The sequence below is a fragment of the Uloborus diversus genome, chromosome 4 (assembly GCF_026930045.1).
Source record: "Uloborus diversus isolate 005 chromosome 4, Udiv.v.3.1, whole genome shotgun sequence".
NCBI lineage: Eukaryota > Metazoa > Arthropoda > Arachnida > Araneae > Uloboridae > Uloborus > Uloborus diversus.
Genome location: NC_072734.1, coordinates 65,048,690 through 65,074,170, shown reverse-complemented (window position 1 = coordinate 65,074,170; position 25,481 = coordinate 65,048,690). Strand labels below are relative to the sequence as shown.

At 31.2% G+C, this 25,481-nt stretch overlaps 1 protein-coding gene across 1 annotated transcript; it reads left to right on the top strand.

Annotated features, from left to right (window-relative positions):
- LOC129219740 (ornithine decarboxylase-like) lies at positions 1-23,349 on the top strand. The gene is made up of 12 exons (XM_054854029.1): positions 1-180; positions 6,034-6,143; positions 8,738-8,911; positions 13,970-14,066; positions 14,196-14,272; positions 14,719-14,891; positions 15,915-16,049; positions 17,721-17,886; positions 18,534-18,684; positions 19,010-19,110; positions 20,475-20,686; positions 22,331-23,349. The coding sequence occupies exons 3-12, from the start codon at positions 8,825-8,827 to the stop codon at positions 22,491-22,493; spliced, it is 1,362 nt and encodes a 453-aa protein (XP_054710004.1). The 5' UTR covers positions 1-180; positions 6,034-6,143; positions 8,738-8,824; the 3' UTR covers positions 22,494-23,349.
- Positions 23,350-25,481: the final 2,132 nt, after the last annotated feature.

The following is a 25,481-nucleotide window of genomic DNA, read 5'->3' as shown; positions in this document are numbered from 1 at the left end:
TTGGTAAATGACGTACCTCTTTCAGTCGTTTTTGGATGGTTGTGTGTCTTTACTGCTCTAGTGAAATTAGTACTGCTACAATCCTGGATCTCCTTTCTTTATTTCGAGTCGTTCCTTAAAATTTTCACCATTCCGCCATTAAATTTTTCAGAAGTCCACGGGTGGGAAGCTTCTCATCAGGTAACTTATAAAATAGATTCATTTCATAATGTGCTTTTCACTTTCTTTCATTTCACCTTCATCTTCAGCTGATTCGATTACTTGTAATCGTATCTCCCTAAAGCAGATTCCTATCTTCTATAATTTTTATTTGTGATCTACGTGGACAAATTTCAACGAAAGAAACGCTTTTGGATGTTTTCCAACTATGGCGCAGTATCACGTTCCAAGCAATGTGCTCACAATGTTTTTTTCACCCTGCATTCCCCGTAAATGTCAAATTTATAAGATTGGACAGTTTCGATTTTCTTTCGTTGCATGTCTAGAATTGATTTTTAAAAGCTTTTCTAATGCGAAGATATTTATGTTTTGATGTTATTTATTCTCATTAAAAATGTTTGCTTATTCCAAAAATAGCTGTTTTTATGTCGTCTGTATTTCAGTTACCAATCATCAAATGTGAAATTAATCTATCAGAATTCTAGATCATATGTTTTGACGTTGATGATAACATTGAAGATATGAGAAATTGCTGAAATCGATAACATCATTTCCCCGTCTTTTTACCAATTTTTTTAATGAAAACATTTTTATGCTCTTCATCTGATTGTTCTCTCGAATTTTAATAGGTTTTAAATATGCACAACGATTTTTTATTTGGTTTTATTTTCAAGCATATACAAACCATTAAATTTTATTGTTTAAAAAATATTAGTATTTTCATGAAATGTTATCAGTTTAGGTACTTAGTCTTGTTTTCTTCCCCTCCCCTTTTTTGAAATAATCATAGATTTCTGCTGTTTAATAAAGCATGTAGTATTGTCACATATTAGTAAATAAATGTGAGGAAATATTTTTGACAACATTGTCCAGTTTGTGTTGCTCCTCCCCCCCCCTCCCCAATTGTAACCTCTAGTTTCTTTTTTTTTTATGTATTCACCCGTGAGAGCAAGGGTGCACACACCCCTAAATATCGTAAAGATCCCCCTTCCCCAAGTAAGAGCCTCCCACTCCCACAAAAAAAATACCCTTCTAAACATCCCCCCACTAAAAATTTCAATGGCGCAGTTTGCACCATGACCCCCCCCCCCCCTCTTGGTGGGCACACCTGATGAACAAATAAATAAAATGTTGGTATTTGCATGTTAGCAGGGAGAAAAGTTGAGACCAATTGCCTGCAGCATGGATTTGTTTTAAATTGGTATCTTGAGGTAAACTTATTTGAGGTTATAAATAGCTGCAAGTCTTGTCATAAGCATTATCTTTTATGATGCAGAAAGTATTTCACTCTTTCTCTTTTTTTTTTTTTAGAAGCAACTGTTTTGTTACATAACATATTTTTGCATTGTATCCTCAAAGTATCACTAAATTAAAAGTTAAAAAAAAAATATTTTAACTTGTCTGAGTAGAGAACTTTGTACTCGAAGAAACTAGATTCTTAGGAAGTTTATATGAGCAGTTTACTTAACTTCTGTGTGTAAACTATGTGAGGAGAGGGGGCACATATGAGTAGCTCAATTTTCCCTAATTTAAAAAGATACTTAAGTTATGAAAAAAAAATCAATGGCAACTATGATCCACTTCCCAAGGAAATTTGAAACTATTAGCAGTAAAATTTTCAGAGTTATATCGATCATTTCAAAAAGTAATTTATGCTGAATTTGTTTGAATGTTAATATAAATATTGTATTATGAAAATTAATTATAAAAATATTGACTATGATGCTTAATTTTGCCAATTTGTCAACATTTTCTACTAGGGTAGGTTTAACAAAATCGTAAACATCCAACCATTGAGAATATTTGTATACAACTTTGGGGGCACTTTGGGCAGTCTTAATGTACCCTAATGCTATAAGTTGTTAAAAAAAATTGAAGTAATATGTTGCTTAAAATAATTTTAAAATAACGAACAGACTGTCTTCAATTCTTTGCTTGTGTGTAAGCTGTGATCCGAGTTCAGTAGTCAACATGACTTTACATGTGACCATACAAATGTACTCCATGTAAGGACACATAGTATTTTTGAATATTTTTTTAAAGAAAATGTTACATGTTTGAGCATGCACATTTGAAGTGATTAGGATCAGATGGTGAGTTGAGAAAATAAAAAGGAAAAGGATAGCTTTCTGTTTAAAATAAAAAAACAAACATCCACATGGGCTCTGCTCTCCCCTGTTAAAATAAGATTGACCTACAGCATATCCTTATTTTAGAGTTATCATACTCCTTGAAAAGTCTTTCATTTACCTACTAGAGGGTCCAAAAAGTATGTGAAAATTAATGGAATGGTTCTTGAAAAGTAGTTAAATTTTGTAACAATTTGAAGCACTAATTTGTAATTTCTAAATACATAGCTCTCAGTTTTCCCATAATTTTATATCTAAATTACTGAATTAGCCCATATCAGCCAGCATGCGGAAATGAACAAGGTTACCAGTGTGCAAGAACTCCAAATTTTCTGACATGCCTTGCATTTTAGAGTTTATTTCGCAATAAAAAGCAGACTGAAGAAAGTTATTTTTTAGTCAAGAATATAAACATTTTAACATTAAACCTGGAGTGGGATGAAATTAGTATGTTTTTGTTTAATATTAATACTGATCATTCATTACGGATTTAGTTATATGCCAATTAAATGATGGACTTGGAAGCAATCATAATATTTTATTCATTTCTATATATTTTTTTAAATTCCAATTAGAAAGAAAACTGTATTTTATTATTCATATGTGTGTGTGTATATATACACATATATACATATATATACAGTAAAACCTGTCTATAACGATACAGTTGGGACCTAAAAAAGATATCGTAATAGACAGGTTATCGTTATAGACAGTTTGATTATTCATGCTGACATTTTGCTGGGGCCAAAAAAAAAAAATATATTGTTATAGACAGGCAATTGTTATAGATAGTATCGTTATACACAGGTTTCACTGTATATATATTTTAAATTTTCAATTGGAAAGGAAACTTTATTTTATTCATTCTTTGTGTAAGTGTAGAATATTTTAATATCAGAACTACAAATATTTGCTTCACTTTAATCAAATTTTAATAAAAGTAATTAATTAATTAGATTAATTATCGGAATAAGATTTTAATATTGGAATAATAAAAATAACATTAATTAATATTTTAACAAAATTAAACAGCTTATTGATATCAATTTGATAATCTATAGAACTTGTGTTGTTATTTATGTTTCATACATATTTTTTCTATTAAATTAAGCTTTTTTTTTTAACATAAAATGTTTGCTTGAAGTTTCCCCCAAACTATTTGCCTCATATTTGGCTATTGTGTAGAGAAACTCAATGTCGTATATTATTTCACATTAAGATGCTAAATATTCTTAATCGAATGTTAGTTGTCGCATTTCTCGCATATAAAGATTTTCTATAAAATTTAAAAGGTTTAACAGTTTTTTCTAATCTATTTAAAACTTAATTTCTTAAACTTGGATATATCCCCCTGCATAATATGAAAATAATAATGGAAGTTTGGCTGTATTTTGCACCGCTGACTTGATGTAAGAATTCAAATGAAGCACAACATTCTATAACAAAATATCAAGCAGTAATATAGAAACATTTTTGTTTGGAATATGCATTAACTCTTGATAATCATTGATTATTTTTATAAATTTAGTAAAATTGTTGTGCTTGAAACTGACTATATGAAAAAGTACTAATTTATGCATTAAAAAAGAAAAGAATAGCCTTCTCAAATATTGTACTTTTTTTATTAGGTAAGAGAAAAAATCTAAACAAATACAATCTATAAATTATTTTAAATTGATTTGTTGTCTGTTGCTACAAAAACTACAGCAAGATTATTAGGTTAGAACTGCTCAAGTTTGACAAGTAGAAATTGAAACTGAAAGTATTTGATCTTCATCAGGTTATGTTTTGCTGGTTTATTGTAGGAGCCTTGAAAATCAAGCTGACCCATGTAACTTTTCCAGGGAAAAGTAAAAACAATTCATGGAATTACATAAAAATGCTATTTCAGTTTTCTTTTTTATTTTTAATTCAACTTATTTCAAACTGTCAAATGATGACTTGGAGTGGGTTTGCTAGATGTCCCGGTTTGATCGCGACTCCCGTATTTCAGGCAAAATCCTGGTGTCCCGGAAAAAGATAAAAAAATTTTAGATGACCAAAAAAGCCTAAAAATAATTAATTGTAAAGAATTATTTTGGATAACTACTTTGTCATTTGAAACAGACTTGTAAAATTAATATCGGATCAGCTTGTGAGGATTTTTACAACAACATTAAAACCAAAAAGTTTTAAGAAATCCTAGTGAATGAAAAATACATGTAAATATTGTTCAAGTTTATTCAAAGATAACAAATATAAACACGTAAGAAAGAAAATGCTTAAATTTATCTGCTTGTGTCATTCATTATAACCCCCTTGTTTAGGCTCATAATTAGTATCAGTATTGAGAATGAACTACCCTTTAAAACACATTAAAAACCAGCCAGGGGTGTGTTCCTTTCAGGGATGCTTGTGATCCAAAGTTTCCAAAAGTTTTGGGCTGACAACACATTCTAAAGCTGAAAAGTCATTAAAAAAAAAAAAAAACTTTTAAAATGTTTATTTTCAATAGTTTTTGTTAGCCTATTCCAAAAGTTTTTATGGGGGGGGGGGGAGGTTTCGAGCATCCTCATACTTTCTAAAACTTTCACACTGTCTTCAGAAAATTTTTCTTGAGTCGACTCTCACCCCAGGTTCTCTTTTGAATACTCAAGATGACGGGAAGGGGGGATGATTCCGGTGTCCTGGTTGAACATTTCAGACATCTGACAAGCCTTACTTGCAGTCAAGTTCAACAATTTTTAGCCAACTCCTGCACTGATCCCTTTTACCTAAATATCTGCTGAAGCCCAATTCTGACCAACTCTTATTCTACTGCCTGGCAATAAAATTATTAAAAATATATAATTTAAAGAATTTTTGTTCATCACTTTTCACTCATTTTGTTTAATTATCTTAGATTCAAATTTGTAGTGAGACTTATCCTTTATTTTGATATATGAAGTAAGGAATAATCATTTTTTCTTCCAATCTAGCTATGTTGGTAATTGTTGGCTATAGGGACCTTTGGTGACTGTTTCCTGAATTGTCAATTTAATTAAACCTCGTGTTTTAGTAAACATACATACTAAAATAGGATAATGAGTTTTAATAAGGTGATTTAATAGTTACTGCAAAATAGGTATAAAACAAAATAAACTAAATGTTTTTTGACTTTGACTTTTCTGTCACCATAAAAATGCAAATTTACATTATAGTATAGTGTTTGTGTATATAACAGTTGTAGGTCAGCTCAATAAAAAAAGTGGCATGTAAAGCAAATGAGCTGTTATAAATAACATTTTAAAGTAATAAAATCAGTGCTACTTAAATTCATTTAAACTAGGTGTCAGAAATTTACAAGTACCAACATTTTTATTGAAATGCAATAATAGTGACATGCTGAGCATAAAAACTGCAGCTTCACTTTTTAAGCAAAATTGAGTTTTTGTCACCAGATGGTTGTACGGTTGATTTGTAAACTATTTTATCTAACTAATATTTTATAGCCATTTGTGATTGGAAAATATTTTTTAAAAAGTAAGCACCTGAATTAAGTATATATGGAGTCATAAAACTTTTGTTGCCACTCATTTTGGATTCAGCTGCTGATATCCTCTTTTGTGCTTAGCATGAGATGCTGTTATCTATTTTTGTGCAGATTGTAAACTTATTTGTAATTGTTACTGTATTGTTATTACTATTTGATGCATCATTGTTGCACAATGATTTTTAACAACAGACTTCATTTTTATTTATTTGTTTATTTATTTTTGTATAGGGAAGGCTTGCCTTCGCATACCTTGCAGTTTTCCTTTTGACATACGAGTGTGAGGGTGGTCCACCTTGGGATACCAGCTGACTAGGTCTAATAAGCTGAGTGTAAGCCATGTAAGTGTTTTTTCATTATTGTCATTTTATTTGAAGCTGTTTTAGTACAGTTGAGGCAAACCAAACCTGGCAGCATTGTTAAAGCTAAGCAGATCCTAATCACAGCATTATGATACTGCCAGGTTAAGTTTGTTCAAACCACAAAACTGCAGTCCTCGGCTGGAAATGACTGAGCTGGCGGTGTATTTCACGTATTTCTGCCTTAGCCCTGGCTATAAGGCGGTAACTTACTGAATAATAATGCTATTGTTAGTTCTTTTGATACTGAAATTTTGTCATGAAAATCACAAGGCTATTAACTCCCTGGATTCGTTCGAGGTACTCCCGAACTTTTCTGCCTACTCCATACTCCTTAATATAAGTTAAATTTCTCCCGGATTATCATCAAAACAACGAAATTTCCTAAAAACTTTTTTTATTGATTAGAATTTCAGGAAAAATCTTACATAGGAAAATGATTACGATCCCAAAGACAAACTGACAGTTTTGATACTTGTTTGCTTTATTTTCCTTTTTTTTTTCATTTGTAGGTATATTTCCCAAAAAATGTGACAAAATAATGTTCCTGATTTTTCTCTGAATTCCCTAAAGCTTTACATGTCAATGTCACATGTTACGTGTAATGTTAATTGTCACTTGTAGGATAAAATAAACTTATACCTATTATATATATATATAATTTAAAAACTGATAATAGTAATTCAATATCAATTTTCAAATTTTTAATCCTGCCAGATTTCTAAACGCAGAGTTTCAAGCTTTATAAAAGTAATTTGAGGCTGAATTTATAGTGTATAAAATTAGTGTTATAATCATTCTAAATGAATTAGGCCAATTTTTTTCTACTCTGAGAGAGTTCAATTTGTTTAAAAAGCACTTGACTGGTATGCTGTTGATGCAATATGACATTTTAATACCCGATTTCCTGAACATCTCGTATCCTGTTTGAGACAAAAAATTTTCCTTTTTAATTTGCCTTAAAAATCCTTATTGCAGCTATTATTTCATTTTTGAAAGTGGTTATTGTTTTGAAATCATGCACAGGAGATCAAAGACTAATTCAAAATCAAGATTAAAGTTCAAACTTTTAAAAATTAGTTGCATAAAGTTATCTATAGTAAAATTTTACTTTTTTCTTTTCAAAGTTGCTTTTTTTCAAAAAATTGTGAACTATGTTTTGTATTTGCATGAATTGTATTTCATGTGCATGAATTTTTTTGAGATTGTACGGTATTACTCCGCATTCTCCGGCATGCCGCAAAATTCGGGGGTCCCCAGATTTTTAGTAACACTTGCCTGGTCCTTTCCGGCATGCTGGAAAAATCGAGGTTAGGAAAAAAAATTAATACTATAAAAATGTATAAGTTCATCTTAAAAATGAATATAAGTTCTATACAGTAATCTTATTAGTATTAATAAACAGTTTAATTTTGTAAAATATTTACTAACAATGTCATTTGTTATTGAAACAAGAAAAATATTGTTTAATAATGAATAATTTTATAAAAATTAAATTAAAACTAAGTAAGCAAACATTTTAGCAGTAAGTTTCCTCCCTTAAACCAGTGCTAAAGAATTTACCATAGCCATTCAATAAATAAAAAATAAACTTGTACCTCTTGAAAAGTAACCTAAAATATTTTTTTTTTAATAAAATTATTAACAAATCACAGTAAGGATGTTTGTTTCTGAATTCATTACTTTATTGGCACATAATTAAATCCATTAATAATGACCTACCATAAATGACAAACACATACTATATTCAATATACAGTTGGCTCTCTGTTTAACGACTTTCAAGGGACCACAAAAAACGTCCTTAATTAGAAAGCGTCCTTAAACAATGCTTTTAACACTACAGCGGGCCATCTGGGACCGTGAAAAGCAGTCTTTAAATAGAGAAAGTCGTTAAATAGAGCATCGTTAAACAGAGAGCCTACTGTATATATTTTTTTGGAAAGAAGGTTACTTTCAAGATTTATTTCTTTTTTCCTTATTGGTTTGTTTTCTGATTGGAACTGAATGGTGAAATTTACTTTTGTTTTGATGCAAAATAGACCTTGAATTATCTGACACGCCGGAAAATTGGAATTTCCCGGATGCTGGTCAACCTCGCTTTTTTCCCGACATGCCAGATAATACAGTGTAACATGGTAAATTGAGTAATGTAATTTTAAATTTAAATTTTTGCATAAATCATTTCATTGTTTCTGAGTAACAACAGTTTAAATAAAAGAGCTTCTTTAACAATTAAAATTAAGGAAATCAAAATATTAATTTTTAATGAATTGATTTAAACACATATAACAATCTTTCAAAAATATTAAATAGACCTATTAAAAAACAAATTAAATACTAAAAAAATTGCAAACTGCATAAGCAAATGCAATTTTTTCTTATGATTATTCTTTAAAAATTTTATTTTTTCTTCTATGCTGAAAGTAAGAGAGAAAAAAAATCTCATGCTCAAGTATTTTTATCTTTACATATACTTGTTTACTTTTTTTTTTTTTTTTTTTTGCTTAGGTTTATGTTCTTGTATTTTCATTTACTTCTCAATGTTTCTAACCAATTTCATTTTATTCCTTTCAGATTTGAAGCATTTCCTGGAATCTTCCATTTTGTTCTTCAGTATTTTTGCATTTTTATCTTGATAGTCAATTTCAACTAAGTGCTAAAATGAAATCTCCCGTTGGAAATCCATCAGTTCAAATCGTTACTAAGAAAACTGTTTTTGATCTTGTGGATGACATAATCCATCGCACAGTATGTATGGTTTTTGTTTTAGAAATATCTTAAAACTGCATTTATCATTTAAATGTTTTGCCTGATATGAGTATGTTTAATAGTTTAAATTACACCAGTTATCTTGAAGGGGGAAAAAAAATTCAGGCTGGAATTTCAACCTAAATTTCAGTTTTAATCACCAGTGCCATAATTTCATTTGTTTATTCATTGTTTTTGGAGATCCGTAGATATTCAATTGTAAGAAACTGGAGATACATTTTGGTCCTCCATTTTGATGAATTTTGTTTGAATATCCCATAATTAGGGTTTGGAATTTTGATATGGTCTGTTAGAAACCTGTTGAAAACTCAAATACTGACATAATTGTGAAATTCAGTCATTATATTGATATTTTCTATAAAAACATAATTTTTTCCTCATGCTGAAAAATTATTTAACTATTTATTCACTATACCAATTATTAAAAAACTAAATTAGTAAATTTAATTGAAATAAGTTTTTTTAACTTTCTTTTAAATTTAATTTCATGCATAAAAATAATTGCTGGTATTAAAACTTGAATACAATTTTCAATGTAATTCTGTTTGAATTTTTTAATGATTAAAGCAATAAGTTGCAAGCATTTTATAAAATTAAAAATCCTTGTTTCACTATTTATGTAATCTTTTTTTCTTTTAAGTGAAAATAAAACTAAGTTGATCAGTACTCAAGAATTAATTATAAATTATCAAAATATTTTTGATGGTGCTAATTTTTTTCTCTTGTAATTAACATTTTCTGTTAACTTGTTAATAAATGAGCTAAAGTTTGCTTAAACCCACCTAATTCACTTAAGCTTCTAATAGTTTTTGAAGCTGAATCTGGACCATATAATATTTTTTATTTTGTAATAATAGCTCTTGATTCTACAGACAAGCAACTTGTTGAATCAAAATAATGTTTGGGATTTTTTATAGCACATCATTTTAAAAAGCTAAAACAGTCAAAAAACTTCCTTTTGTGTATGAAATCAAAATTTGTGTAACTAAGGATCTCTTGTTAAGGTAGTTATGTTGCCAATATTATAGTTTTGGACAGAAATTTAGGGTTTTTAATTTAAATCAGAAAAAAACATCAACTATCAAAACACTTGCCAACCCTGCCCATAACTCATAAGCTTAGCCTTAACCCATTCGATGACCAACCCGAAAACCCTTAAGGCGCATGCAGCAGATAACGAAACGGAGTTGCTTTTTGCTACGTTGTAATAACACTTTTCTCCCCATTTTGCTATCGGTATTTTAATGTTGTTTTTGCTGTTCAGCTTGCATTCGAAAATCGCTTCGCTTTATTTGTTTTTAAGCGCTGAATTAAATAGTGCAATAAAATACAAGGTTGCTAATATGTGCTGAAATATTCATACATTTACGCAGTACATAACAGGAAAATAAGAAACAATAGAGGATTGGACGAAAATAAATTATTTTCATAACACTAATTATTTTATTAATTTATTTTTCTTTTTGCTTTTATCTCAGTATAACTTTTTTTTTTTCTTTTACTGTTAAACGTAAGATGATCTATCTTTCAAAAGGCCTCAACAAAACATTCTTCAAATAATTGACTGATCGATCCAACGTGTGAGCAAGCGGACAAAACGCTGAATGGACAAAAACGCTTTAAGTGTGGGAATGATATTCTAAGAGGATAAAAAGTATTCTCTTTTGATATATTGTGACACTTCAAAACGACCAATAAACACAGAACCCTTTGATGGCAGGACTATGGTCGACTTTTATCGTAATTCAGGTGACTTTTAAATCCCTTCTGAATGCCCAGATATCAGTTGCTCAAGCGTGGGAAGTATTTTAAAGATAAATGATTACAAAAGATCAAAACTTGCGGCTAATCCCCTATTTCCCTAAAGGATACTTTTGTGCATGCAACTAAAAGCCCCCAGCTGAGAGAGGAATAACTAGACCGACTGGGAGGTCTGTATTCTCCAAGGACCCTCTTTGCAGACATCCGAGCAAGTTAGTTCCATTCAAAGAATGGTCAGAAGGTTTTAGTGTTTTGTGGTCAACCCTTCCACATTATTTTCTTACAACAAAACAGTTTAGCTCAGAAAGGAATTTCAAAGCAAGCTTTTATGCTTATATGACGGAACATGTCTTCAGAAGGAAAAAAAAGGAGATCTTGCTTGAAATCGAGTCGGATTTTAAATCTTTTTTTTTTAAACATACTTGGATAAATTTTAGTTAGTTTCATAGGATTATTTACTAATTATGGCAATTTGATTATTGAACAGAAACCAAATATTTAATTTATATTTTTAAAATCTCATAAAAGAAGGTACAATTAAAACATTGGAGCTATTTTAAGACAATAAATAAAATCTGAAAAAGAATGGGAGAAAAGGAATGTTTTGTTTCTTATGAGTAAAGCGTACAAAAAAAGAACTCAAGATATTATCATTTTATTCGTACTGTCGTATCTGTTTTATATTTTACATAGTCAACTTTTACGTATAGTCAATGCGGTCGTCTTTTTTTTTTTTTTTTCGTGAAATAAAAAATATTCAAAACCGTATCACTAAAAATCCATCAAAGGGTGCCGCGAATATAAAAAGATATAATTTACGTTTCAAAATATCATGATTTAAAAATAAATAAGCACTAAAAAATAATAATAGTATACAAATAAATAAAAAGCGTAGTAAACACATTATAATAATAAAAAAAAACGTACTCGTACAGAATTAAGATACGTAAGATAATTTTTAAAAAAACTATTGCGTAAAATAAATTATAAAATTTGAGGATTATGAACAATTTAGTGAAGGATACTTGCGTAAGAAGGTGGATTTTTGATAACAAGAAAAACATATTTCTGTTTATTTGCTTTATTCAGGCATAGAAATATTGATAAATATGTAAGGAAATATTTTCACACTTGTTCATCAGGAGTTCAAATGCCAGAATGCTAAGAAACAAAGCTTCCACGAAAAGATAAAAATATAATGCCTGATTATTTGAAGCATTATACGTGTCCCATCAAAGAGTACTTGAAAAGTTAATATCTTAGTAAAATAAAATAAATTACAACAAGTTCTGTGAAATACTATAAGTTACATCCCTTTTGTCTAAGAAAAGAGCTTGATTACCGCTCCCCTAAAAGCTCCAGAACCCAACAGAGAAGCGCAATAACAGGGTTCTGCTCCTGGAAGGATCGCCGACACATATTCGGCCGAAGCAAAAACTGCTAAAAACGCCGTGACGACACAGGATCGTCGAGGGCAGTTAGGAACCATTTTCTTGCGACGAGCCTGAATCGGCCGGGGCAGTATTAACACAAACTGCGCGGCCGATCCTGTATCGGCCGGGGCAAGGAATGGGTTAAAAAATTGTAAATTTTGTGTGTACTGACGTTACAAAATCTAGTTTTGCTCAAATCCTTAATTCACTTTTCCCAGACTTATGAAGTCTAGGATTTGCATTAATACAGCAAAATGGATTATGACATGTCTGATTGACTTTCCTTTTGGCATCTTGACACATTTTGCATTATCAAACACAATTTCTGTCTATAAAATATTGGATGTAGATAAAAATAATTTGCAGTTAAGCAAGAACTTACCGCACCTGTGAAGAAGAGGTGTCAGTAATGCTCCATTGGACTTTAAGGACAAAAGCATAAGCATTTTTTTTTTTTTTTTTTTTTGGTTTTTTGGTGTGCAAGTTGAAAAAAACTACTTAAAACAGAAATATTTATCACATGACATCATCTTATCAGTTTCAAATAATAAAAAAAAGTTTATTGATAATGTATCTATTAATTATGTTTGAATGAGAGCTATAAGAATCTGGAATTGGAGATTGCCTGTTTATCTGTTATGTTTTTATACCTATTAATGTTTTTCAGAAAAATAATGATATTGATAATTATAGGGATGTTATTTTGTTTTATAAATTGTTCAAATTATAAAGATAGTAACTAGTATGTTGTGGCCATTACGAAACTTCTATATCTTTCTTATAATTCTGATCCCACCCCATGCTTGACGAGGAAGAAATATTCCCAACAAAAACAGAACTACACATGCCAAAACTTGACGACCATCTCATTTCCCGATTCATCTCAAAACCAAAGCAAGGAATGAAAATTTAAAATTATTTTAAAAGCCTTGCTTAAAATAATGACAAACATTTATTTGTTAACAAACACAAGATAGCAACAGTGAAAAGTTTAAATCATGATTTTTTGGTCATTTCCCAACAATTAAAATCACACAAAATACGCAGATGACAGTCTATTACGAATTATCTTTATCATTATTGTAATTATAAAGCTATTTTTATTCACAAAAAAAAAAAAAATCAGCCCCCCATGGAGGGATTGAGGCCAAAATGAACCAACGCATGTTTACATATGGATTCACATTTACTCCAAATTTCATCCAGAACATAGCATTACTTCTTGAGATATGGCACTCACAATGGGAAAAAAAGAAGGTTTGATTGCGCCACCCCCTTTTCAGCTATTGACACCAAAATAGAATCAGCTCTTATACCCATTAAGGGCTACTTGTCGATAAATTTTGTTTGATTCCGTTCATTATTTCTTGAGATACAGCAGTCACAATCGACGACAAAAAACCTTCTGTAGCTCAACCCTCGTTTGAGCTATTGGCACCAAAATTGAATCAGCACCTGTACCTGTTAGATGCAACATATGGACCAAATGTTGTTTGATTCCACAAGTTACTTCCTAGAGAATAGTAGGCACGCCCCCTTGGAGGAATTCGTGCCAAAAACCAATGGACACAAATTCACATAGGGGTACATATGTGTACCAAATTTTGTTCAATTTCAGGTGGTAGTTTTTGCTGTAGAGTGGCCACAAAAAACTGGTCACACACACACACATATACAGACAGATATATGCCAAAAATGGTCGAAATAGACTCGGCACACCTCAAAAAGTTTAAATCTGTCAAAATTTGAAAATTTGCATGAATCCAATACTTCCTTCTATATATTAGATATAGAAAAAGTAAAAATGTTAAAAACAATAATTTCATTGAATTTTTATTTTTAGGACCAAGAAGAACCATTCCTTATTGCGGACCTTGCTGACATTGTCTACAAATATAAGCTATGGAAACTGAAAATGCCAAGAATTCAACCTTTCTATGGTAAATTTTTTTTTTTTTTTTTGTGATTTGCTACCATTGATTATTTTTTTTATTCTGATCTTTACTTGATTGAGTTTCCCAATGACATTTTTATCAAAATGTAACGTGGTTGTTTCTTTTGATCTACAGCTGTAAAGTGTAATGATGCTCCTGAAGTTCTTCACCTTCTTTCTGCTTTGGGTACTGGATTTGATTGCGCGAGCAAGGTAAGTGTTATTTGTATTCCTGTATGGTCAGAAGTTTTATAGCATGTTTTTTTTTTTTTTTTTAATATAATTTAATGCTTTTTTGTTTCTAAATTATGTATTGCGTTATCAGGATTTGTAATATTTCACTCATTAATGAGGTACAATGACAGCTTATTCTAATACGAAGTATGTCTTGAACTTATCATTATTGAGTGATTTAAAATGTAATGCTTTTACTAGTTACTTGTTAATGTTACTTACTGTTAATCATAAAGAAAATAGGTACAGTAGTAGTTTAAAATTTGTGTCAAACAATTTGCAGCATAGGGTTTTTACTTATTGCTAACTCATTCAAAATGAGTAGCAACCTTTCTGAAGTAAAACAGTTTTGATAAACTAATCTATCATACCAGTATTATTTCAAATAGTTGGAACAGTTTAATTTTTAACATTATTAATTTCAGGCTGAAATTGAAAATGTACTGAGCATTGGAGTGGAACCCGAACGAATCATCTATGCCAATCCCTGCAAGACCCGTTCTTTCATCAAACATGCAGCTGGAGTGGGTGTTGATCTCATGACATTTGATAATGAAATGGAATTGCATAAAGTTAAAATCCTTCATCCAGATGCAAAGTAAGTTCTAACTTTGCTTTATGTATATTTTGTATGTTGGAGATAAATGAAATCCAACTTTGAAAATTGATCCTACATTTGTTTTTTTATTGATCTAATTTAACTTGAGTGAAAAATACACTTCTGTAATGTATTTTAGTAAAACTTAACATGTATTCTCTTACGATTTTGTTCATTTATGTGTTTTTTTCATGTTTATCAAATAGTCATTTCAATGCATTCAGTATTTCATATTGTAAATGGTTAAACAAAAGAAAGTTAATGGTGCTTAAAATGATTGATGTAAAAGTTCATTAACTGCTAAGAAAATCTATATGCTTGATTTCTGGCATTTAATTGGTAAAAATAGTTACTTGATCTTATTTAATATGAAAGCAAACTTCTTAAAAATATTTCTGCTTTTAATGTTGTTTGATACATCCATTTATTCTCCTGCAATTGTGGGAAGCAACATCAAAGGCAGACACATGTAGAAAAAAAATGCTTTAAGAACATGATTTCTTAGCTTCAAATTGCATTCCAAAAATTCTGAATTCAAAATCGTCGAGTCACCTTTGAGATTGCAAGTGTCAAACTTCATCATTACAAATTACCTATTGCACACCCACATTTGCACTCCCTTTTGTGATAGAGGTAACATAGACTAAAATGTTTCTTAAAATCCAAAAGCTCAACTTATCCTAATTATTTGTATGTCTTATCTAATTAGCAGTTCTGTTTAATAATGAGCTGCTGTTTTTAACTAAAATTTAAATTCCCATTTTAAATTAAATTCACATTTTAAGAGTTTTCAGGCTGATTTTTATCTTTTTTTTTTTTTTTTTTCACTCATTCTTGTTTTAAGAAACAGGAAGCAGTTCCGTTTTGAAAATTTCATACATAATATTTGATAATATTTGTTATAAAACTAAATTTTCATATTAAAATGTCCTTTTTCTTCCACTAAGATAATTTTTGTAATTTGCTAAAATTGTTTCCGCTTAATGTTTTCTGCATAATTATTTTTAAAACTTCAAATTTTAGGCTTGTCATTCGTATCCGAGTGGATGACAGCAGTGCTCTTTGCAGACTAGGGTTGAAGTTTGGCTGTGATATGGAGGATGTGCCTCATCTCCTCGAAGTCGCAAAAGCCCTCTGCTTGAATGTTGTCGGCGTAAGGTAAGCTGTTAAAAATATTATTGCACTCAACTGGTTATTTCTTAGTTGATGCTTCCAGTTTTTTTATTTTTCTGGTATCGGAGAATGCTCAATCATTCTTAAATTCTGCAAACCCGCTGCAGTATTTTCGTGTCTGCTGCAGACATGTTAAAAATCATGCATTCTCAAATTGATTTTTTTTCATTAAAAACATCTAAAATCTAACGAATATAACTAGAGATTTTATCCAAAAAATTATGGATTAAAAAAAGATATACAAACGAATGCCTTGTGATTCTGTAATACTTGTATATAATTTAGGGTCATAGTATTTCGAGCAGTAAAATAAGATTGAGTACTTTAATTTCTTAAATATTTTAACTTTTTAAAAGCTTCATTACAAATTGAAGTAAACAGAACATTAAGTTTTGTGAACCTCTAAATGTGTGCCCTTAAAGTTTTGAAATATTAAAAATCCCTGGATGTAATGCTTCTTTTTTATTAAAAAAAAAAATTAAGGTTTTTATTTTAAAACAATGATGTAATTACACTTGTTATCAACAGCCTATTTCCATCTAGTGTTCAAAATTTCAATCCTGAATAGATAATCAATTCACTTTTGGAGCAAAATATTTGGAAATGGCATCTTGGATACTAGCCAAATTTTCAAAGTTTTTGTCTCATAAAAAATGTTTTAGCCATCAGAAGAAATGGAAATCAGAATGCAATATGTGGTGATTTAGCAAAAGGAGTGATCCTTAATCATAATACAAAACCACACTGCTCAAGGCGAACCCTTGAAAAATTAATGACTTGGGGTGGGCTGCTTTACCCACTTAACATTTCACCATCTGAATTCCATTGAAAATTTGTGCACTACAAATCAAAAGGTTGTTAATATCAATGGTAATTACATTGTTGATTAAAAATAAAAACTTTTAAATTGATTTGTTTCAAAAAAACATTACTTTTTGATCTCCCTAATAGTTAGCTGTATTGTTGAGTTCATAGAATTTAAGATTAAAACAAAATATTTTGGGCAGATCCACATAAGGGAGGGTCAAGTTGGTGGTAATTACACCCCTTTCCTGGCTTTGAGAAATGAATGTATTCATGATAAAATGGAGTTAGCATTGCTGTTCTTCATAATTTGATAGAGTAAATGCCTCTTTGCCCCCCCCCCCAGAAAAAATTTGAAATGATCGGTCTGATTTGACAACTGAATTTTGGTTTTAACATGGTTGATTACTGAACTATGCTTACATTACAAAAAAATATTTATTAATGAATATTTTAACCAGACTTATTACCCTATATTATGTCCATTTTGCTCTATATTCAGAAACGAACGGGTAAGTGAAAAAATGCCTTTGGTTCAATCCGTAAACGAAACAAAAATGTAAATTTATTGACAAATAAAATGACAATTTTGATGAAAAATATTTTTATAACAGTGTTTAATTATCATTAATAGATCAGCTAAATTGAACATTTGTTGTAAAATGAATGAGTATAACTTAAAACAAGTTTTTTGTTAAAAAGTGGAATTAGGCCGTTTTTTCAGTGGGCCTTTAATTAGGAAAGCCAAAATATGCATAACCATAAATAAAGTTTTTTCTAAAAGTGTTTTTTAAGATATGACTTTTTCAAGAATAGAAAGGAATGGAAAAATAAAATAATAAAATCTTTCAGCTTTCACGTAGGCAGTGGGTGCCAGGACTCTTCAGCTTATAGATCTGCTATTGAATCCTCCAGGCATGTATTTGACATTGCTTCCAGCTACGGATTTAACATGGATCTCCTGGACATCGGAGGTGGTTTCCCTGGATTCAAAGGACCATTCATATCATTTGATGAGGTTAGAAGCTTATAAGCATTCCATTCAGAGGAAATGTGTATCATGATTTTCTTGCATTATTCAATAAAAGGAGAAAGAGAAGTTTAATATTTTGAAAAGATGACAAAAAACTTGTTCTTTTTTCAAAAAAAAAATATTTTGAATTAACCATTGAATCTTCTGCAACTTAAAAAAAAATCAGTCTTCTAAATTTATTGATCTCCCAAGACATTGAAGCAATTTTTTCCCCTTAGACTCATCTAGCAAATCTCTGCTCTAGTACCTAAGGTAAAAAGGATTTCTTTTGCATAAGAGCAATGATTTAAGATTTTGTTCAAAAGCCATAATTGCTTTGATTCTAATCTGTTAGCTAAGGCGGGGGATTAATGGCTCAAAATAGTTTAAGTTTATTCATTTAAAAATCCAATATACTTAAAATAGTGTGAAAAAAAATGTATTAGGTATATTTTTAAATGTATGAAATAGAAAAATATTTTCATAATCCTAATAAGTCATAATTTATTCCTATTCCTAGCTTAAAAATTGCAATTGCTAACAATGCAGATCTTGAATGTCCATGTAATTTGTACCTTTTGGCTTCCTTATTTAATGCCAGTAAAGCTCTTGATTATTCTATTGTGCTAATAGATTATGAAATTTTTTTATAGATTGCCAATGTTGTAAACCAGTCTTTGGAAGAGCACTTTCCATCAGATTGCGGTGTTAACATAATCGCCGAACCTGGTAGATATTTCGTTGCCTCTGCCTTCACTTTGTGTGCCAACATCATTGCCAAAAGAGAAGTCATTGATGAAGATAGTAAGTGTCCCCCAAATGAATGTTATGTTTCTTGCTGCTTTTACAAATTTGTTGTTGAATTGCCTAAATAGTTGTTCTGCACATTTTCCATTGTTAAAAATTATAACTATTTGATAAATTTTTGTTCAATATTTACTTTGGAGAGTCAGTATTCTTGATTCTTAATAAAATATCATTATCAGATTTTGTATTACAGTGAGGCAGTGGTGTGCCCCTGCCTGCCTGCACTTTTCACTTGAGATCTCACTCTGTTTGCAAGACCTTTATCTGTAGTTCTTGTGTGCTAATTGACACAATATATTCATAATAGTAATTTTTCTTCTAGCTAATGAGCCCTGCTGCATGTATTATGTTAATGATGGTGTTTATGGTTCTTTCAACTGCTTAATATTTGACCATGCTGAAGTGCAACCTGTACCACTTGTGGTAAGTTTACTTTTTTTTTTTTTTTGTAAAAAAAGTTTTTATTGCATTTTTGCATACTACTTGTCTTACTCTTTTAGATCACATTGATTCAAAATGTTTAAAACGGACTGTTAAATACTAAATTATCAAATGTGATTCTTTTCTATTACCTTTTGCATTTCTCCCCCTATCCCCCTCCTTTTCAAATATGAAGGTACAAATTTATTAAATTTGTATGATATGTTTTGCCATTTGATACATATTTCATTTTTCAAAAGTGAAAGTTGAAATGAGTGCACTCAAACCTGTTTTTGTGCAAACTTTTTTTGTGCAGTATATGAAAATTTCAATCAGATTGGGACTCAGTTGGCGAAGTTATTCATAAAATGGAGGAAGTTATGTTTAAAACATATGATTTTTTTGTGCAGTCCCTATTCACTGCACAAAAACAGGTTTGGGTGTATTTAAAACTGAAAGACAATGGGTTTTTGTGATCAAAAAGTGTCTTTTTTTTTTTTTGTTAACCTTTTCCTATTTGAGGTTTGCATGGGTCTAGTTGATTACCAACAAAAAATACTAGACTTAGCAGCAAAGGAGGCATGTTCTGTAGCTCTTGCTTGTAGCAATTGTGTTTTTTCTAGCAAAAATGCTGTTAACTTATACAGCATATGATATTAGAATAAAATTAATTTTGTACTAAAATGTATTATTTCTTTGAAAACCCATAAAGCTCAAAACTTTAATCACTGGCATTTTTTAATGCAAATATTTGCCAGTTTATTGATAAAACTTTAAATTCTGTTTTAACTGGTTTCTAGATAAGAGGTTCTATATTGTAACGATTTGTGCTTTCCAAGACTAAGATTTATTCTCTGACCTGGGATTTTGAATTTTTTGTCCCAAGTGAAACTGCTCTATAATATTCACTTAGGATGAATTTGAAAATCATTAACAAAATGAAATTTTTTCCTACATTTTTGTTAGTTTGATTTAGTTTCCAAGTGAGACTGAGAAGTGAAAGGAATTAAGTAGACATTTTAAGATTTAAAGCAAAATGCATAATAAAGTTCCCATCCTAAGTAAAATTTAATTGATAACATTTTCTAAAGTGTACTGCACAGACCTGTCTACCAGAGCTACCAGTACCTTATATTTGCTCAAAGGAAAGGTTCTCCTACTATTTGTATTAGTTATTTCCAAAATTTAAGTTTTGGCACTTAATTCCTTAGCATCTCACTACCTCAAATGTTTGTATATTGCTAAACATGGAGTACATTCATACATGAGTTCTCTGCCCCCCTCTCCCTAAAATGTAGTTTCTCTGCAGGGATGTTAAGTTGTATTGTTGTCTTTGAAGGGTTTTGAATTTGTTTCTTTCTGTTTAGGATTTGACTGGTCGCCAAGTACTAAAAAGCAGTGTGTGGGGTCCCACCTGTGACAGCATGGATCGTATTCTGGAAACCTGCAATCTGCCATCCATGAATGTGGGAGAATGGCTGATGTTTGAAAACATGGGAGCTTATACAGTGTGTGCTGCTTCCACCTTCAACGGCTTCCAGAAGCCCGCAATCAAGAGTATTCTGCCTGAACATGTTCTGTAAGTGAAGTTGTGAAGTTATAATTTATGTCCAGAATTAATTTTGTTACATTTTTATTTAAAACATTGGTGTGCGTGCTCACTCATCTTTTAAAAACCCTAAAATTCCATTAGTTTTTGCCTCAATTCCTATTTTCTCTCTTAAAGTTCCCAACTTTAATTAGGAGTTTTATTTCCAATCAGAAATAAGGATAATGACCATTTTCTCAAATTAAGATGTCGCTAATTTTCACTATCCCTATCTCACAAACCAACAAGGAGGGAGAGGGAGCCCAGGTGCTAATATACTCAGAAGTGGTTGTTCAAAAGACATGTGTTTAAAAGTCACCCAACCTCTTTGAGGATTTTCTTAGAAAATGGTCAGTTCACATCTGGATAACTATCGGCGGGAAAGTATAGGGGTGTATATGCCAGAGAGTCCCCCCCCCCCCCAGAAAAGTCTTCTTCCAAAGCAGCGGGGAATTGGTTTTAAGTGGTGATCGCTTTTACTGACTACTTCAGCACTCATCTGGTGTTTCCTCAAACACATGCATTCATACTTCTCTGTTGACTTATCTTCCTCTACCCATGTGGGGAGTTCATTCAGGAAGACAATAGCAGTGTTCTTCAAAGAAAAGGAAAGCATTTCACGATCGCTTTCCATATGGAAAGGCTATTTTCATATCTTTTCATTCCATTGGAAAATATTTTAAATGGTGAAAGATTTTTTCTTTCTCGCTTTGAAAAAAGTGGTTGATTTGAGAGAGAGAAGCTGTTTCAAAAAGATCACTTATTATAGGGAAGTTAAGGGGAGTCAGTACCCTAAATACTTTCAAAAATTCGATTTTTTGATTTTTTATGTATTTTGAAACTCCATTTCAATACCTTTTTACTGATACAAACATCTTGAATGTGCTCATATTAGAAGTAAGTTAAAATAAGCTTTAAAAAATGTAAAACCTATTTTGATGAGATATGATTTTCCCCTTTAAATTGCAATATCTCGAAATGGTATTTTTTAAACTAAATGTTCCTTTTTCTCAGAAACTAAATTGTGTTAGGCTTTGAAATTTTTACCACCTATTCATACATCTAACTGCATGTACTGAAGTAAACTTTTTCTCATATTCGAAAATTATTTTTTTATAGAGCTGATTTTGTGTGGCAAAACTGTATTTTTTGAAACAAATACAGTGACTTACACATTAGAATTTTTTACAAAAAAACTAAGCTTTCTTTCTGTAAAATTTTACTTCAGTATAGAGAACAGAGTCTACTTGAGGTACAGAAAAAAATTCATACTTGTATCTTTAATAGATTTTCAGAAAAAGGTACATGAACCTGTGCAAATTAACATTGACGGTATACAGGGTACTGACTATCCTTAAGCATTAAACTCATGGGAAGAAATTCTTTTTCATAAAAATTTAGTTGTATACAGAGGTGGTTGGTAGGAGAGGCTTCACTGTATTTTGAATCTCTAACTTCCAAAGGTAAATCAAGATAACTAAATAATGTTGCTTATCATTTGGAAAGAAAAAAGCAAAAAATCTTTTCAAGTGACCCATGTTTTCGTTCCCTGTTGTGTGTCATGAAGCCTTTTTAAAACATAAATTTATTTAATATGCCAACAAGTATTTTAACATGATGTGTTTTCTTTTACAGTAACTATCTCCAAACTCTCCCTACCTGGCCCACCATCTTGGAAGCATTCGGAGATCAAGTGTTAGACTACTCCAACGCCAACTTGCCCGCCAATCGAGAAAGCCTTGACAACGGCTCATCCGATATCTGTCTCTTGCCCCATCCAGAATCCGTGTCCGCCTGACTAGCGCCGCCCCCGCATCTCTGTTCTTGTGTCGCCACTTCTTTTTTTAGAAACATATGCTCGCCTCCCTTGTGTTCTGTTAGGTAATATTTAAGGATAAGGTAGAGTTGCCATAGTTCATAAAAAAATTGGGGGGACCAGTAATATTCATCCTTCCTTAGTAAGGCAACATACCTTGTCGTTTTTTTTTTTTTTAAAGGTTGTTTTTCAAGAATTTACTCAGTTCATACATCAAACTCTAAGTTTACTCATCATAGCTTTTATTAAATGTTACTTATGGTAATTCTACTCTTTTTTTCTCCTTTAAATTCTATTTATTATTTTCTAAGGCAACAAGAACATATTTTTCAGTTTGAACTGCCATTTTAAAATGTATCTCATGTCTTTATTTTTCTTCATCCTTATGTGATTTGGGTGGTGGGTCTCTTTGATGTGTCAATCTTCGTGCCGTAAATTAAATGGAGAGTGATTCAGGAGTTTACAGCTAAGCTAAATAAATTGTTATTGGCGTTTTAGTACTCAGTTTCTACATTTTGTTTGTCAGAACTGTAATAATTTTTGATAACATATTTCTTATGTAGCTGTTGATGCTAGGACCTATAGCATGTTGAATAACGACATTCCATATTCACTTTCTACTCTTCTTTGTGCTGGAAGATATTATGTTTGCTTCTTTGAGGGAATTGAAATTTAATTTGGAAGTTTCCAGGAAATGTTTCCTCGACAAATGTGGCTGGCACAAACTGCTTATTGTTTTTCGAGTAACTTGTACATTGTTTAAATATTTTATGTGTATTTATAATGCTTCATACTTTGTTCAGTACTTTACTAAACTAAATAAAAGTATGAAACTCTATTTTTTGCTTCTTTTTTTGCAATTACTATTGCACAGATACATAATGAAAAATCACATTTACACTCATTTTCTTTCTAATAGGTCATTCTCATAAAAACAGTCATTTTGAGCTTATTAAGTTCATAAAAGTTGGTGGAATCTGAGGAGAAACCTTTTATAGAGATAGATATATGTAAGGGCCTTATGAAAAATTGGATTCTAGTAGTTATGCCTAACTGATATGAGTTAATTTGCATACAAATATTCTCAAACTAGGAAGCAACCTATGATCATGCAGTTTTTCATACGAGGGCAATTCGGAAAGTAACCGCCATTTAGGCGTGGCGCTGGAAGTACGGTTCGGTGCGTCCTCAATTGAATGCACGAGCAATCTGTTTTTCAGTAAGCTTCCAGTGGGAGAGTGTTTTAGGACCAAGCGTTTGCTAGTTATAGCGTGACAAAATGAGTGCTGCCATAGAAAGTTCCGCGAAATGTGAGGTGCGAGGAGTGATAAGATTTCTTTTGGTCACAAAAAATGTCGGCAGCGGATATCCATCGTGAATTGTGTTCCGTATACGGCCTAAACATTATGAGTGAAGGTGTAGTGCGTCAGTGGATACGCTTTTTCAAGGTCGGAAGAACAGACATGCATGACAAATCACGGAGTGGAATGCCGTCTGTAGCCCAGACTTGTCTCCTTCTGATTACCATCTGTTCACTGCAATGAAGAAATGGCTTGAGGGACAGTATTTTGCCGACGATGAGGAACTTGAAAGCGTAGTGACACATTGGCTTAAATTGCAGGCGGCCACTTTTTATGCCGAGGAAATTGATAAATTGGTAAAACGGTAAGACAAGTGCCTAAATAATGGTGGCGACTACTTTGAAAGATAGAGGATAGTTGTACCTTTGATTTGTAAATAAAAGTTTTTCCTCTGTGGGGGACTGGTTTGTCTTATTTACAGCGATTCGGAGGTTACTTTCTTAATTGCACTCGTGCATTATTTTATTTTTTCTGTAAAAACAGAAGTCGCGGAATGACGGTTGCAAAAACCTTTCTCTAATTTTATACTTTCATATAGATTCCAAGTAATTTCCTACAAATTAAAGATGCAAATATGCTGCAATGTTTTTCTTAGTTTTCAACTCTGGATTACTACTCTTGTTGCTGAAAAAAATTTTTGTTGCGATTCTGGGAAGGAAGTTGACTGTTCCGGGGGAATGACATAAGTCGCTGGGAGCGAACTTAAAAATAATTATGTGCACTAATTTATAATAAAAATTTAATTTTAAAACTTAAATTCTTCAATATTTTTTGAAACAAAAGCCACAAAAATGTGAACTTATTTTTTGTTTTTTACTAACAGTAGGGACAATTGGGAAAATGACATTTGGGTACTTTAGACTTACATTAAAGACATTTAAAATAAAATACAGAAATTTTACTTCAAATGACCTTGTTAAACTCGATCCCGAAAAGTATGCATTAGTCATAAAACATTCGTAAATTATTACAGGGACATTAAAATGACCGTTTCTGTGATAATGACCCTTATACAGAATGAATGGACCATCAATTCACATAATGGAACAGCTTAGCGTCAAAAATTTAATGAGGCTGAAAAAGCTAAATTTAATTTCTAGTCTTGCTGCTATAAATGGCTGATGCATTAAAAAAGACTGGGTTCAAAAGGAAAGAGGAAGTTTAGGGGGCGCCACACCTGAAGCGGAATTTTTTGTCATAAATTTGAGCTATATTTTGTTAGACATTAACTAAAGAACCTCTAAAAGTTTAGAACATGGCATCAAATATTAGAATGTCAACTTACTCATTCTACTTTAAATATTTTTATGAAATAAAAAAAGTCCATCAACTTGTAATTTATTTTGTGAAATTAATCAGTCCTTTATGTTAAAAATCTCTTTTCAATCAATCATTAATTTTAACTCGAAAATTATGGGGACAAGTCTACTTCTGGATGTGAGGGGGCAGTTGCCACCCTGTATGAACCACCTGTGCTTGCTCCTTTTCAATGCTCAAGGCATTACTCCCCAAACAGAATACAGGGTTCATACGGGTCATGGAAAAAAAATAAACTGATATCAGACCTGGAAAAATGTCTTGGACAGTAAGAAAGTAACAGAAGCTAGAG